Here is a 15818-nt window from a genome sequence, read left to right as displayed (position 1 = left end):
CACACAGGCCAGGCCCAGCTTCTTTTGATTAATGTTTACATGGCATGTCTTTTTCCATCCTTTTATTATTTTCGATCTACCTGTATAATTTTTTTTTCTTTATTGATATTAGAGAGAGAAAGGAAGGAGAGGGAGAGAGAGATAGAAACATCGATTAGCCGCTTCCTGCATGTTCCCCACTGGGGATCAGGCCCACAGCCCAAGCATGTGCCCTGACGGGAATCGAACTGGCAACCTCTTGGTGCATAGGTCGATGCTCAACCACTAAGCCACACCAGCCGGGCTGTATAAGTATATTTGACTGAGTTTTCTTATACACAACACATAGTTGTCATGTTTTTTAATCCACTCTGCCCATCTGTCTTTTAATTGGTGTGTTTAGAGCATTTGCATTCAATGCAATTGTTGATATGTATGCTTAGAATTATGTCTACCATTTTATTATCTGTCTTCTGCTTTTCCCTCTCTTTATTCCTTTGCTTCCCTTTTCCTGCCTTTTCAGTTATTTGAACATTTTTAGTATTCTAATTTATCTATTGTGATTTTTACTTTATTTTTTGTACAACTTTTTTAGTGGTTGCTTAGCGATTACAACATAAACATTTAAAATCGATTTTTTCATATTTCAATTGGAATATAGAAACCTTATGTCCATATAGATCCTTTTACATTTCCCCTTTTATGCAGTAGCTGTCATATCACATCTATGTACATTGAAAATCCAATCGAACAGTGTTATATTTTTTTACTTTTGACCATTAGATATATTTTGAAGAATTTAGTAGGGAAGAATAGTCTATTATATTTATCCAGATAATTATCATTTCTGTTGCTCTTCATTCCAGTGTTCCAAGTTTACTTCTTTTGCCACATTCCTTCTGTGCAATAACCTTCCTTCAGCAATTCTTTTAGAGTAGATCCGCTGGCTATGAATTCTATTAGTTCACCTTCATCTGAGAAGGTCTTTTTTCTTTATTCCTGAAGTTTATTTTTGTTGGATGGAGAACTCTGGGTTGACAGTTCTTTTCTTTCATTACTTTTTAAATGTTGTGCCACTTTCTTCTGGTTTGTATGGTTGTCTGGTGAGAAATTCACAGTCATTCACATCATTGATTCCCTATCAGTAATGTGTCATTTTTCTCTGGCTTTGATTTTCAGCAATTTAATTGTGGTGCCTAGGCATGGATTTCATTGGATTTATATTGTTTGGGTCTTACTCAACTTCATAAATATATATTTCACCAAGCTTAGGAAGTTTTCAGTCTTTATTTTTTTCAAGTATTTTTCTGCATCATGCTCTTTCTGTCCTGCCACCCCACCAGAGAAAGAGGCCTCATTCACCTGCTGTTGCTACCTGAGCCAATCAAAACATGCATAGTCTTGCAGAACGCTAAGCCCGCAACTACAGTATAGTGGTACAGCCATCCACGTAGCTTCTTTTTTTTTTTTTTTTTTATCCTCACCGGAGGACTTTTTCCATTTTTTTTTTTTTGTAGGTAGAGTGGAAGGGAGAGAGAGGAACAGAGAGAGAGAGAGAGAGAGAAAGATTGATGTGAAAGGAACACATCGAGTGGCTGCCACCCGCACAACCGACCAGGGCCGGGGACAAACTGCAACCGAGGTACGTGCCCTTAGCGGGAACCGAACCCGGGTCTCTCAGGACCGCAGGCCGACGCTCTAACTGCTGAGCCAAACTGGCCAGGGCAACTTCCAATTTTTTTTTTAACGTACCATTCTAACCATTTTATTTTTTTTAATGTTTTAGAGAGAGAGGAAAGGGAGAAGGGAGGGAGAGAGAGAAACATCGATGTGAGAGCAAAACAGCAATCAGCTGCCTCATACGCACCCCCGAACAGGGATCAAGCCTGCAACCCAGGCATGTGCCCCCACCGGGAATGGAACCAGCAACCCTTCAGTGCACAGGACAACACCCAACCAACTGAGCCACACTGGCCAGGGCCGTAGCTTCCAAATTTGAACAAGTTTGGGTCCATTCCTTCTTCCATCAGGGTGGTATTGCCTGTACCTTTACACAGGAAAGGAAAACCTGCTGTCCTCCGCATCTCAGCAACAGCTGGGATCCTAGCTGCACAGGGACCAGGAAGAGCCATGTTTAGGTTAGTTTCCTGGGTCAGGCAGGTAGTGGGTGAGGAGTCATGTGGAAGACACACAATGGCCCTGCTCTGCCCTGCTTCCCACAAGAAGCTCAGACATGTATGCTGAAAGCTACAAAACATCATTGAACAACATTAAAGAAGACTTAAATGGAAAGGCATCCCATGTTTGGAAGACTTACTGTTAAGATGGCAATATTCCACAAAATATCTACAGAATCAACACAATCTATCAAAATTATAGCTGCCTTTTTTGTTGTTGTTATTGTAGAAATTGAAAAGCAGATCCTAAAATTCACATGCAAATGCACAAGGAACCCCAGAATAGCCCAAAGTAATCTTGAAAATAGTGAAGAACAGAGTTGGAGGACTCACACCTTCTAATTTCAGAACTTACCACAAAGTTATAATGTTTAATATACTATATTAAGACTGGCAGATGGATTGACATAAAGATTAATTAAATACAATTGAGAGTTCAGAATTAAACTCAGACATTTACAGTCCATTGATTTTCAACAAGGGTGCCAAGACAATTCAATAGGAAAAGAGTATTCTATTCAACAAATGGTGCTGCAATAACTACATAACCACATGCAAAAGAATGAAGCTGGATCCCTGCCCTCATACCACATACAGAAATGGATCAAAGACCTAAATGTAACAACTAAAATTTAAAAACTCTTAGACATAAACACAGACATAAATCTTTGTGGATTTGGATTAGACAGTGCTTTCTTAGATGTGATACCTAACACACAAGCAACCAAAGAAAAAAAAGATAATTTGTACTTCATCAAAATTAAAAATGTTTATGCTTCAAAGGCCATTATCAAGAAAGTAAAAAGACAACCCACAGGGGAAAATATTTGCAAATCTTATAATCTGATAAGAGTCTAATATCCAAGTATAAAGAACTCTTACAGTGTAATAATCAAAAGCCTACAAAATAAAATATCTGCAAATAGTTATCCCGATCTTTTCATCCTAAAAGGGTCTTTTGCAAAACAAAAGTTTTTTAATTTGATGAAGTCCAATTTATCATTTTTTTCTTTTGGTTGCTTATGCTTTAGGGATCATGTCATACTTTTGTGCCTCTGACTGTCCAGTTGCTCCAACACCATTTGTTGAAAAGGTTGTCCTTCCACCATTGAAATATTTTTGCACCATCGTGAAAATCAGTTGTCTGTCTGATAAAGGATTTGTGTCTAGAATATATAAAGAACTCTTATAACTCAATAACAAAAAGAAAAGTAACCCAACTAAAATATGGGCAAAGGATTTGAATAGACATTTCTCCAAAGAAGATATACAAATGGCCAATAAGTGTAACATCACTAGTCATTAAAGAAATGTATATCAAAACCACAATGAGATACCACTTCACAACTCTGTGAATGTACCAAAAACTGCTAAATTGTACACTTTGGAGGGGTTTATATTGTGGTTTGTGAATTATATCTCCATTTTTTTAAAAAAGGGATGGGAACTCAGACTGGAAAGACAATCTGTTGCTAATATACTGGAAAGTAAAGCTCATTTGCAAACTATGATCTTTAAAGTTCTAAAATTAGGCCTTGGGCGGTGTGGCTTAGTTTGTTGAGCATTGTCCCATGTACGGAAAGGTCACCAGTTCGATTCCTGATCAGGGCCCATGTCCAGGTTTGGTCCCCAGCTGGGGTACGGGAAGCAACTGATTTCTCTCTTACATTGATATTTCTCTTTTTCCCTCTCCCTTCCTCCTTTTCTAAAAAATTAATTAAAAAAAAAAAATAGACTGGCCAGTGTGGCTTACTGGTTGAGCATCCACCCATGCACCAAGAGGTTGCTGGTTCGATTCCTGGTCAGGGCACATGCCCAGGTTGTGGGCCCGATCCCCAGTGGGGGGCATGCAGGAGGTGGCCAGTTGATGTTCTCTCTTATTGATGTTTCTATCTCTCTCTTCCTTCCTCTTTCTCTAAAATCAATAAAGAAAAAAAATATTTATGTGTGTGTGTGTGTGTTTTGTTTTGTTTTGTTTTTTAAGTTGTAAAATTGGTTTGACCCTTCAGGGACCTTCTCTAAGAAGTCAGTTCCTAGGTTTTTCTCTTGGTGATTGTTCTTGGATTTTGATCCCTTCAGTACTTAAAATGTCAGAATTTATCTTGTGGTGTTTTTTTCAGGTGACTATGGTTTTAGAATTTGTTTGAGAAGAACATAATAGCACTTTATAACCACTAGTAGTAACTCCGTTTTGAAAAGACTACAAATCTAATTTTGGATCCTGGAAAAATAAATAAATAAAAATGAGTGACTTGTCCAACTTCTTGCCCTTTGGTCGGAGCAGTGTTGAATCTCCAGAGGGCAGCGGTCCGGACTGTGTTTCAGGGGAGGGCTGAGCTAGGAGGGAAGCTGGTTGTTTAAGGCCATAGGGACTGTTCACAGTCTACGAGGTGGGGACACCATTCGCCCTTCACAGGTGGGAAGTTGAGGCCCCAAAAGATCACTCCAAGGCCAGAGCTGCTAGCATCTCATTTTTACTGGCAGCTTTTTCTCAAACTTCCTCCAGAAAACAGAAATGGGCTTGAAAATAGTGCTCCCAGCCCTGGCCGGTTTGGCTCAGCGGTTAGAGCGTTGGCCTATGGTCCAGAGAAACCCGGGTTCGGTTCCCACTAAGAGCATGTACCCCGGTTGCAGTTTGCCCCCGGCCCTGGTTGGGTCGTGCAGGTGGCAGCCACTCGATGTGTCCCTTTCACGTCGATGTCTCTCTCCCTCTCTCATTCCCACTCTATCTGAACGAAAAATGGAAAAAAATGTCCTCAGGTGAGGATAAAAAAAAAGAAAACAGTGCTCCCATTGCAAAATTTAAACGTGAATAAAAGCCACTGATACTGGTAGACTGCCTTAAGGCCTCCTCAGCTCTGCCCCCCACCCCCCACTCCCCACCCCGAGCTGATCACAGTCCTATGAGGGAGGTGGGACAGGCAGTGTCCTCATTTCACATAGATGAAGGACAAGAGTTATTCTTCCCCTCATCCTGTGAGGATCCTATCTGATGCATATACAGGGCCCTGAGGGAAGGGCGTTAGAAGACCATGGGGCACCAAGATTCACTTATCCTGGCATGTAACCTAAGAAGACTGGGTTACTTGTTATAGGTTATAAAAAAAATTACAGAGAGACTATGTCAGTAGTCCGGGCAAGAAATGGTAATGGTTGAACCAGGGTCCATAGACATGGACAAGGAAGCAAGCAGGGAGGAATTCAAGCTTTGAGCAGGAGGTAGAAGTGGACAACAGCACATCAGTGCAGAGCCCTGGGTCCCCAGCCCAGCTGGCCCTGACCAACGGCATGGCCTTGGGAAGCGTGGTGATTGCTCTGAGTTTCTGTTTCCTCCTCTATAAAATGGGGGAAGGTGACCATATTTGGTGTCCCTGGGCACTGGTAAGTGCCAAGAAGTAGTGGTTGAAAACCAGCATCTGGGTATGAAGGAGAAGCCTGTCCAAGCTGTGGAGCCTGGCCACCTGTCAGAGAGCCATCCTGGCCTCATCTGCACATTTTCTCAAGTTTAGTTCAGTGACTCTTGAGTAACTTTTCATATGACAAAGATAGACAATGACAGAAGGACATTGCCAAAGTGAGGGGACTCAGGAACTATAAAAAGCATGTTACTAGAGAAAGGGGAGCCCAGGGCACGCCCAGGGGCATGAGCAGTCCCTGGCAAGGTCTGTGCTGCTGAGCAGGCAGAGAGCCCCTGCGGACTCAGCTCCTGGGCACACCACAGGCAAGCTGCATTATCCGGCCTATCTAGTGCGAATGAACCTAAATCAAACTCTTCTGACGCACTGAAGCAAAGGAAACTGCCTCTTGCTTTCTGTCTTCTCCCACCTGCCCTCCTCTTTGAAGACATGTGACAGGAAGAGCAAAAGACTCTTCAGAAGACCTTGACCAGTCAAGCCTATTTCTTTTACTTAACAAACTGTGGGACATTGTAAACCCCCCTGAAAGGGCTGGGCCTTGGGAGCCTGCACTTTACTTTGTAGCCTGAGAGAGTACTTAGACACTTTGCCTCATCTGTGAATTTATCTTTCAGCTCTGTGCAGTGTGTCTAGAAGACTTCAAGCCTCGAGATGAGTTGGGAATTTGTCCATGTAAGCATGCCTTCCACAGAAAGTGAGTATTGGTGTGGAATTATTTAAAGGGACCTGAGTTTGCGGCACATCAACCAACTTACATGTGGGCTTGGGACAGTGCCAGACAGGCTTGAAGGCTTCATGATTGGTCTATAATGCAGAAAGCACCCTACAGGGTGGGGTGTGTGTACATGACACTAGGAGGAACTGGGGCTGTGGAACGTGACCACCCCAGCAGGACTCTGGGCAGAGAGCCAGGCAAGCCCACACCTCCAGGGAGCCCAAGCTATAAACAGCTATTTAATGGAACTTTCCAGTGAGAGCTTACATTCCAAAAAACTTATTTAATCAAAACCATAGTTATTTTAAATCAAGATAGAAAAATCTGAATGTAAATGGTAGTGTGGGGTTCTCTCCTCCTCTTCTTGCAGACATATTCATATTCCCCCTTCTCTTGCAAATTTATGCGTTTTACATTTCTATTAGAAAATTTTATTTCTCCCACTTCACACCACCCTCAGTGTACTTCTTTCTGTAAGAAACACGGATAACAGAGGGTATGGCACACTGACTGCCTTCTTACCATTGCTTTTTGGAAGATTGGAGGCTCTGGTTCCTCCAGAACATTCTCCACTGTGTTCTCCACTGAGGGGTGGAGCTCCTCAGGACCTGACTGTTCTGGACAACAAACGTGCTCAACATGCAAGATGTAGGAGGCGGGGGCACCTACCATGAGCACGGGACTGATGTCTTCCTTCCTGTGGTGTCTCATTTTGCAGGTGCCTTATTAAGTGGCTGGAGGTTCGGAAAGTGTGTCCACTGTGCAACATGCCAGTTCTGCAGCTGGCCCAGTTGCACAGTAAGCAGGACCATGGACCCCCACAGGGGCCCCTGCCCGGGGCAGAGAACATTGTATAACTCACCACAAGAATCAAACTGTTGCAGGATCCCACGTCCGCACGGAGGCAGGAGGAACACAAGTGCTCCCTGTGTTGGCAGCTCCACCTGGGTACCAGCTGCCACTCCCTTTGCCTCATGAAGCACTCTTGGGCCAACGAAGCTGAGAACCCAGAATTCTGGGGGTTTTTTGACAACCAAAGCACGCTGACACTACCCCATGTCGAGAGAAAAGAAGTTGAATGAGCCTGTGGGTTTGGTTCAAGAAACTTCATGAGTCTCTTGCTGACTCAATTACATGCTGTCTCCTAGACACTTATCTCCATGTAAGGTGACTCTTTCTCACGCAGAAGGGAAGATACACACAAGTGTTAGAGAAGGGAATTGAGGGCTGGTCTTTAAAGCCACCAACCCCCCACCCTGCAGACAGATGAGCTTCTATGCAGACTGTGCATGCCTTAGCAGCAGCAGACCTTCCCGGCAGCCCCTGAGCCAAGTAAAACCAGCGGTTACCTCAGCCGAAGCACGACCAGTTGCCTGGTTGGTGAGACAGTGCCAACAAGGCTTTTCACCTTTCGTTCCTTTGATAAGGCCATCTTGGAACCCAAGGGCTTTGGTTACAGTGCCCGCCATCACTTCTCCCTCAGTTCCACAACACCTGCTTATCAAATTATCCAAGCGAAGAACATTAGGTGTGCTTAGAAAGGCCTGGTCAGAAGCCATTTCCTCTACTCCCAACCCCCCTCTGCCCTCACCAGTGAGGCATGGCCAAGCTGCCCATCAGGAGCCCCAGCAGAGGGTGGGCCTCTGAGCCCATGCTGTCCCTGTGTGCCCCAGGGGGCCTCAGAGTGCTGCCCAGGTTCCCCCCTGTGAAGTGACTCCAGCAGAGCTGCTACTTGGTCGCAGTTGGGAGCCACTGGGAGCTCCTCAGACAGCTGAGAATGGCAAGTCCTCCTGGCCCTGCTGAGAGAGGGGGATGCTGACCCCCTTGCCTCTCCCTGTCTTCCTCCCCTCTGTTCTTGTCCCTCCCTTGCCCCATCTGTTTTTACTTCAGAGAAAATGCCTGTCATTGACTTTTTAACAATTTAAAGCATCCCAAATAAGATCCCTCTGTAATTCTTTAGCCAGGGATCCACTTGAAATTGTAAATAGTTTCAGGAAGCTCCTGCAGGGCTGTTCATTGGTGTGTGCCTCAGTATTCGGACTTGCGAAAACCAATTGAAAGTGTCTTTATAGGAAAGAAATGCATGCTATTCTTTGGCTCTTTCTGTCCAACTTTTCTAGAAATGACTCAGAGTCCGTTAGGATTCATGAATATTGTATAAATTAGCTATGAACTTTCTAGTTCTTTTCCACAGCCCTGTTCTCCACCTCCTTCCATTACAGGGATGGGCTCGTCAACAGCTTTGCCTCTCTCCCTCACAGGTGTGAGCAGGGCCGCTCTCACTGGAAATACTGTCTGCGCGGTACGGAGAGGATGGAGCAGCTTTGCAATTCTGATTATGGCATGTATCCAGGAATTTTTTCTGGAACCCAGCCTCTGCCATCTTAGAATGGGAAAGGGAACCTGTCCTTGGCTCAGGTAGCTGGAGTCAGAGGATGAGGAAAATTCCTATTAGCCTAGAAAAGTGCTGGGCAGAATCCAGTTTGGAAAATTACAAATCTACTTAGTCAGAATTGGCCGTTTCCTGCATGACCTATTGTATGGTATTCCTATGGTATGCCAACTGGACTGTTTCTTAAACAGGGCAAGGAAAGTGTGGAATATTTTTATATGAAAGCCTTAGCCTGTTTGGCACCCATGAAAAGAACTATTTGTACACTCGGACTTTCGCCCTCTGTTTCTGCGTTCTGTTTGTAGCACAATAGAGTTGAATGCTGCAAAGCACCCAGTTTACAGCGAAATATTTTCAGTGACCAGTGTCAGAAGTAGGCTTGCTTCAGGACTAGCCTCATTAATGACCAACACCCACCATTTTCCATGGAATGGCCTTGGAACAAATGTCATCTTGTCATTATGGGGTTTGAATAAGGAAGAAATTTCCCCTCGGAGGAGGAGGAATGCGTGTGCTCTATACCGCAGATTGCTTCGACCCCGCTGCAGGATTATAGCCTTTCCGTTGCAGCCACCTTCTGCCCGTGTCAGTACCAAGGAGACAGCCTCACCAAGTCCCTGTATTTGTAGGGAGGCAAATTAATTCATGTCACTGTGTCATAGCTAAAAGTTGAGGTGGTTGGTGTGCACTGGACCAGAGGCGCAAATAGTTTGAGGAAAGCTTGAGAATGCTGTGCGCTCTCCACGGCACCGCAGTGAGTCTGCTTTGCCCCATGAGGTGCCACTAACGTCCTCAACCCTTGTGAATGGGGGGGGGCTTTGTAAAATGCAGCGCTTCCACTAGGGTAGGGCTGGCCATTGGAGTGCTGAGTGCCCACTCTGCTCATAGTCATCTCCCCTTTCTTGGCTTGATGCCCTTCTACAGCATGGCCATTGTCACTTGGCAGTATCCTGCAATTCTTAGCTACGCAACTTAAATGCATTTGCCACCCACACTTGGGTCCTCTTCCAGCACCCCCTGCACTGCACTGCTGCTAACTGCATGTGGCTAAGGGTTAATCACAGTGTTGTGACAGTTAATTTCCATCTGAACTTTTTTTTTAAAGAATGAGTCAAGGATCCCTTAATACACTTGGCCCAGGCTCACACCTCACAGTGAGGCTGCTCTGTCCTATCTGAGTGGGTGACCTCTTGTTCATCTGTAGACACATGGGGACTCTGATCTGCTTTCGGGCCACTGGCTAATGACATGATTTTTTACTTTATCTTAATGCATCTTAAGCAGCTCCAAGACTGGATGTTACTTGCATGCCATGAGCTGGCGGAACAGAACTCAGCCCCAACTAGATTCCACTGGTGGCTGAATCATTATCTAATGGTCACCAGGGGCACAACTGAATTCAGCTGGCTTTAGAAATGGAACAAAACCAGCCTGACTTGATTCTTGGTTGTCTACCACTTTACTTTGCCACAGGGGATCTGGTCAGGCCTGTCCCTGGAAGGGAGCAGGACAAGACAGAAATAGCCAGATGGGAACAGGTGGCACGTGCATGAAGAAGTCTGGGCCGAGGGGTACAGGGGACTTCCCACCATTGCCAGACAGCCAGTTCTTCACAAGTCTTGACAAATGAAGAGGGTTTTCCCCAATGCCAAGCCCCCTGGATCCGTGACCTCAGTCCCTTCCCACAGCCCCACTCCAAAGTCTGTCATCTCCAGACCTGATCCCACTCTGCTAAGCTATTCTTAATGACTGTAGTAATTACTTTTCTGAGGCTTTGTGGGAATTATGAAATGCATTTTGGGAAGCATCCCCAGAGCTTTGGACAGAAAAACTGGTCAGAGCAATTTGAATTAGTCACTCACCAGCCAGGTGCCTTTCTGCCAGTTGTCCTCTCCGAGCCTGTTTCCTTATCTGTTACCCAGGAATTGCAATAATGGCATCTTTACTGGCTCTTGCAAGGATTAGCTGTGTCCAGAGTCTGGCAGGTGACAGGTCTGGAAGTCATGGGAGCTGCTGATACCAGGCAACATCACACAGGTCATGTGGGGCTCCTGTTGTCCCAGGTCTGCTGGCTCCCTTTCTCTTACCCTGTCTTCACTGCCTTTACCCAGTGCTCCCGACTTTGTTGTTGCCCACTGAACATGCTTTTTATAAAGTTTTTTCTTTATTGATTTTTTATTTTTAGAGAGGGAGAGATAGAAACATTGACGAGAGAGAACATTGACTGGCCACCTCCTGCATACCCCCCACTGGGGATTGGGCCCACAAACTGGGCATGTGCCCTGACTGGGAATTGAACTGGTGACCTCTTGGTGCATGGGTCCATGTCAACCACTGAACCACACCGGCCAGGCTGAACATGCCTTTTTAATTTTGAACAGGTAATCCCCTTCTGTGGTTCATAAATCAGTCTTCCTTGCATCCCTGACCTCCAGCAAGCCCAGCTTCTCACCGCTTGCACACCGTTTTGTTCTTGTGTATCCTTCCAGAGGTCATTTATGTATATACAAGCAAATACACACACGTGTGTATGTACATATATGTGTGTGTATATAATTTTTCTCCTTTAATCATGTAATACCAGAGTATATTCAAGTAGCATTCCTATTCACATGGGAAGAGCTGTACCAGAAGTCAGAATATATGTCAAAGGTGAGCCAGGAACTGGGAAATAAGCATTTTTTTAAAATTGATTGCAGCACTGGAATTCTAGTTTTCTGTACAAATCAGAAACTACAATCCCTCCCTGACTTACCAGATATCCAAATACAGGAGCACAACCAGTGTCCAGACTCTGACAGGACACTCAAGAGCAGGCTCTGTAAGCCAAGAACAGTGCAGGCCTCTCATCCAGGTCCAGCAGCTTTGCAGCCACCTGGACAAGCTGCCCCACATCCTGGCCAGTTCCAAGTAAAGCCCGGGTCTAGCAGCGATCTGTTAACAACTCTCTTGCTTTCTTAGGTGAGCACCTGCGTTTGAGGCAGGATTTTTGAGCAGCAGCAACTGAAGGCCGAGACACCTGTCTACCTTGTGAAGCAGGTGTCTCAGATGTTGCTGAGCAAGTAGGCGGTCCATATGTAGATTAATCCTAGATGTTCAAGTACATGGGTTGGGCTCCCTTTCCCGCCCCACTGTATCCACACACACCCCAAAAAACACTTCCCACAGAATTTTTTCCAAGCCCAACTCTTCTCCCATTCAATGACATTACCCCACCAGTAATCTTTTCTTTAAAAAATATTTTTAAGTTTTTTTTTTGTTTTTTTTTGCCCCTGCAGAATATGAAAATTAAAGCTGCTTCTTTTACGTAGCCATGGGGAGAGGGCCATGGCTGGTGCCTCTGGGTCCGAAACCCCACCCCACCCCCCGTGTCCTGCCACCCATAGCTCCCCCAGGATTCAATGTGCATGTGGGCCCCTGACCTGAAACTTGAAAAGGAATTGCATGTGAACCTCCACCCATCTGTCCCGTGATGAATCTCTGGCCCTGGGTTAGTGTGTCCCTTCACATTGGCTGTTAGGAATTTGAATCAAGGACCTAATTCACGATGTATAAATTCAGGTAAAATTTGCAGTTGGTAACTGGAAAATGCTGGGCCATGGTTCTTTAGCAGATAAGATTAATGTGCTTCCATTTCAGAGTTATCAAGAGGAAAATAGAGAGGCTTGTTCAATGTCATTTGTCCAGTTCCTTTTAGAGCCCAAGTTGTTCCAAAATGCAAATAGTCTTCTCCACTTTTAGACCAAACATCAGCACTGTTTACCAATCCTGTGCTCACTTCTGTAGGTCAAGAACACCCTGCCTGTCCCAGGGACATGCACCTAGAAAGTGAGCCCCGCCAGTGCCAAGGGACTTGTCTGTACTTTGATTGTAGCTCCTTTCCACTCCCTGTGCCAGTGCGAGCCTAGTGGGTCTGCACCTCGGGCCAGCTGCACAGCACCCGTCTGCCCCTTCCCTCCCAGGTTCCCCTAGAGCATGTAGGCAGATGGGACCAGTGTTAATAAGTCCCTCCTGGACACCGTCTTCCAAGATAGTGTTCCTGATAACTGTCATCTCTGGGTCTCTTGACAGATCATTGCCAGGAAGGTAGATAGTTCAGTCTTGTAGTTTAGCCCACTAGGGATCATTCACTAGATATTATATAACTCCCTCAAAAAAAAAATGGTTTATGAAATGCTGAGCCTCAGGTTTCATAGACGTGTTTGTACACTAAGAATTCTGCAGCAGAATATTTTTAAACATTCGCAGTTTTTTGTAAGCTATATTTTTGTATATTTAATTGCTATTTTAAAGTTTTAATGCATTTTTTGCTAATTACTCTTGTTTAAAAATAAAACATGCATGTAATTGACTTAAACAAATGTAAATAAAGAGCAGATTTTGAAAACTACTTCGTGTTCATCACATACCCACTCATGGTCACCAACACACCCCACCGAAGCTTGTCTAGCAAGAGTTGGAAAGTCAAGGTGAGTAGTTCTAATCAAACTGAGCTGATCACCAGCAACAGGTGACTGAAAGCTCCTGGCCTGTCCCCACAAGGTGTGGGTGAAGGTCAGAGGTGATAAGTAGAACACTAGGCCACAGTGAGGGAGAAAGCAGAGAAGCCAAGGCCTCACCTGCCACCCTGGCCTCAGCTTTGCTGACGTGGCTGGACAGACAGGTAGTTTCCCAAATACAGACACTAGTGATCAGGGAGGCTGAAGTAGCAGAACTAGCCCATACCTCATACCTTTAACTACATCCCAGACCTGCAAATAACTTCTTTTAGGAGAAAAAGAAAACCTCTTGGTCCGAAGTCACCCTGTGGTAGCTGCCATTTCTCCTCACCACCACTCACTAGGACCTCTGCAGATCAGCTTCTGCCTCATAGCTTTGGGGGACTGTTCCCCTCAAGGCCATCTCTGGGCCACCTCTTAATCCTCAATGCAGGTGCCTGGAGAACTCCTCTCCCCTCAGTCTCCTGAGCAACAGACCCCCACCAGCACCCTCTGACCTCGCTTCAGTTTTCTTTGCAGCCTTCCCTCTCTCTGCCCATCAGCTGTTATTCTCATTCTACCTTGGTAGTCACTAAATTCCCACCTCCACACACCATCATTCTCGGATATATTAGCTACAACCCAAACATCCAGCTGCTATTTGGTATCAATCAGCCCCAAACCAAGCCTCCCCAATAAGCCTGTGCTCTCCTAGAACCTCCCTCCCCCACATCATCATCACAGCCCAACCCTCTAACCATTCCACCTCCCCACCGGGCCACCTAACTGCTCGCACGCTGGTGTAGGCCAGGCCGCCTTTCCTTGTCACCTGGACCATGACCAGTCACCCCCACTCCCTCTAGTGGGGGGATGTGGAGGGACCCCCAGGCTACCATGTGGCAGGCAGACTGAAAGGACAACTGCGGGGAGAAGATGGCAGTGGTGAGTGGAGACCGAGCTGACATGCATCCCAAGCTGGAGGGACTGAAGATGATGCGGGGGAAGTTCGGGGGAAAGGGTGTGGACACTTGTGTGTCAGGACAGCCTTGGAGATAGACAAGTTGAGAGGAGGAAAAGCAAGCACCGCCTCAGGACTGGAGCTCAGAGGCAAGTGCTGGGCTGGGCGTACTGCCTTCGAAGTCAGGGTCACGGTGAGTACTGATGACTGCTTTAGTCAGGACTGCGCCAAGAGCTGGCAGTGTGGAACTGTCTTCAGAGAACAAGCTGGCTGAGACAAGGGCCAGGGAAGCAGAAGGAAAGCAAGGGGTCTGGGTTAGAACTGAAGAAGGTAAGGACATAAAATGCCCGTTAGATTTAGTAACAAGACTCACTGGTGGACCTATCGAGAACCTTCCCATGGAGTGACAGTGTGAGCAAAGTGAGGTCACAGCGACAGCTTCTCAAGAGTGAGTGGCGCCCTGGCCGGTTTGGCTCAGCGGTTAGAGCGTCGGCCTGCGGTCCGGAGAGACCCGGGTTCGGTTCCCGCTAAAGGCACGTACCTCGGTTGCGGTTTGTCCCCGGCCCTGGTCGGTCGTGCAAGTGGCAGCCACTCGATGTGTTCCTTTCACATCGATGTTTCTCTCTCTCTCTCTGTTCCTCTCTCTCCCTCCCACTCTATCTGAACAAAAAATGGAAAAATGTCCTCGGGTGAGGATAAAAAAAAAAAGAGTGAGTGGCAAGTGGGTCCTCCAAGGTGGAAGGCGAATGCAAGGAAGGAGGGGACTCTGCCTGTGTGACCTCAGGCCAGTTAGCTTTTCCGTTGAATTGTGGAGATCACAAAGACTGCATGAGACACCCTGGCCGGTTTGGATCAGCGGTTAGAGCATCCGCCTGCGGTCCGGAGAGACCCGGGTTCGGTTCCCGCTAAGGGCACGTACCTCGGTTGCAGTTTGTCCCCGGCCCTGGTTGGTCATGCGGGTAGCAGCCACTTGATGTGTCCCTTTCACATCGATGTTTCCCTCTCTCTCTCTTCCTCTCTCTCCCTCCCACTCTATCTGTACAAAAAATGGAAAAATGTCCTCGGGTGAGGATTAAAAAAAAAGACTGCATGAGACAACCTGTGTAAAGCACTGTCACAACCTCTAAAGCACAGGTGGGACCCACAACACAGGGGCCTGGGACTCCACAAAAAGCGGCCCCAGCCCCCTCTCCCTTCCCTACCTTCTTGAGAGGGGGTAGGGGCGGCTGGTCTTCTGCCCAAGCAAGCAGAGAAAGGCCTGGGACATGAGGGTTCAAGAAGCATGGCTGGTACCAGTGAATGCGTGGCAGCACTGTCTTTGGTGGCTGTGAAGGGAAGGTGGGGCCACCAACCATGTGTCTGGAAGTGACAGAGAAGAGACAGCAGGATGGGGGTGGAGGGTTCAGGCTGAGGCCAGGGAGTGCTACAAGGAACAGCAGTTGGTAAGACCTCGATCGCCACCCATGGGCCACAATTTCCACCCCACCCCCACAGCGCCCCTCCAGCTCTGCGGCCCGCACCAGGACAGCAGCACCCACAACCCACAGGTCCTGGGACTGTGTGCGTGGCCACCAGTGGGGACATGGCCATGCACTCAGAAACCACGGGCACGGGCCTTTGCTGCCCCCACGTGGCCAACACGGGAGGCGCCACAGGATCCCAGTCTAAAGAGGAGGAGCACTGGCCGGAGCCCCGCCCCAGCC

The 15818-nt window shown here is 46.6% G+C and overlaps 1 protein-coding gene across 2 annotated transcripts in view; it reads left to right on the top strand.

Annotated features, from left to right (window-relative positions):
* The window catches only part of RNF24 (ring finger protein 24), a 54808-nt gene extending 46802 nt beyond the window's left edge, over window positions 1-8006 (top strand). The window contains exons 5-6 of one of the 2 annotated variants that reach the window (XM_036244306.1): window positions 6187-6266; window positions 7006-8006. In XM_036244306.1, coding sequence (XP_036100199.1) covers window positions 6187-6266; window positions 7006-7144 — 219 coding nt within the window. In that variant the 3' untranslated portion in view covers window positions 7145-8006. The remainder of the gene's footprint in view (window positions 1-6186; window positions 6267-7005) is intronic. The other variant, XM_036244307.1, reaches the window with a different exon arrangement.
* The last annotated feature ends 7812 nt before the right edge of the window (window positions 8007-15818 follow it).

The sequence above is a fragment of the Molossus molossus genome, unplaced genomic scaffold (genome assembly GCF_014108415.1).
Source record: "Molossus molossus isolate mMolMol1 unplaced genomic scaffold, mMolMol1.p scaffold_m16_p_6, whole genome shotgun sequence".
NCBI classification, from domain to species: Eukaryota; Metazoa; Chordata; class Mammalia; order Chiroptera; family Molossidae; genus Molossus; species Molossus molossus.
Note: the sequence above shows the minus strand (reverse complement) of the source record. Positions and strands in the feature narration are given on the sequence as shown.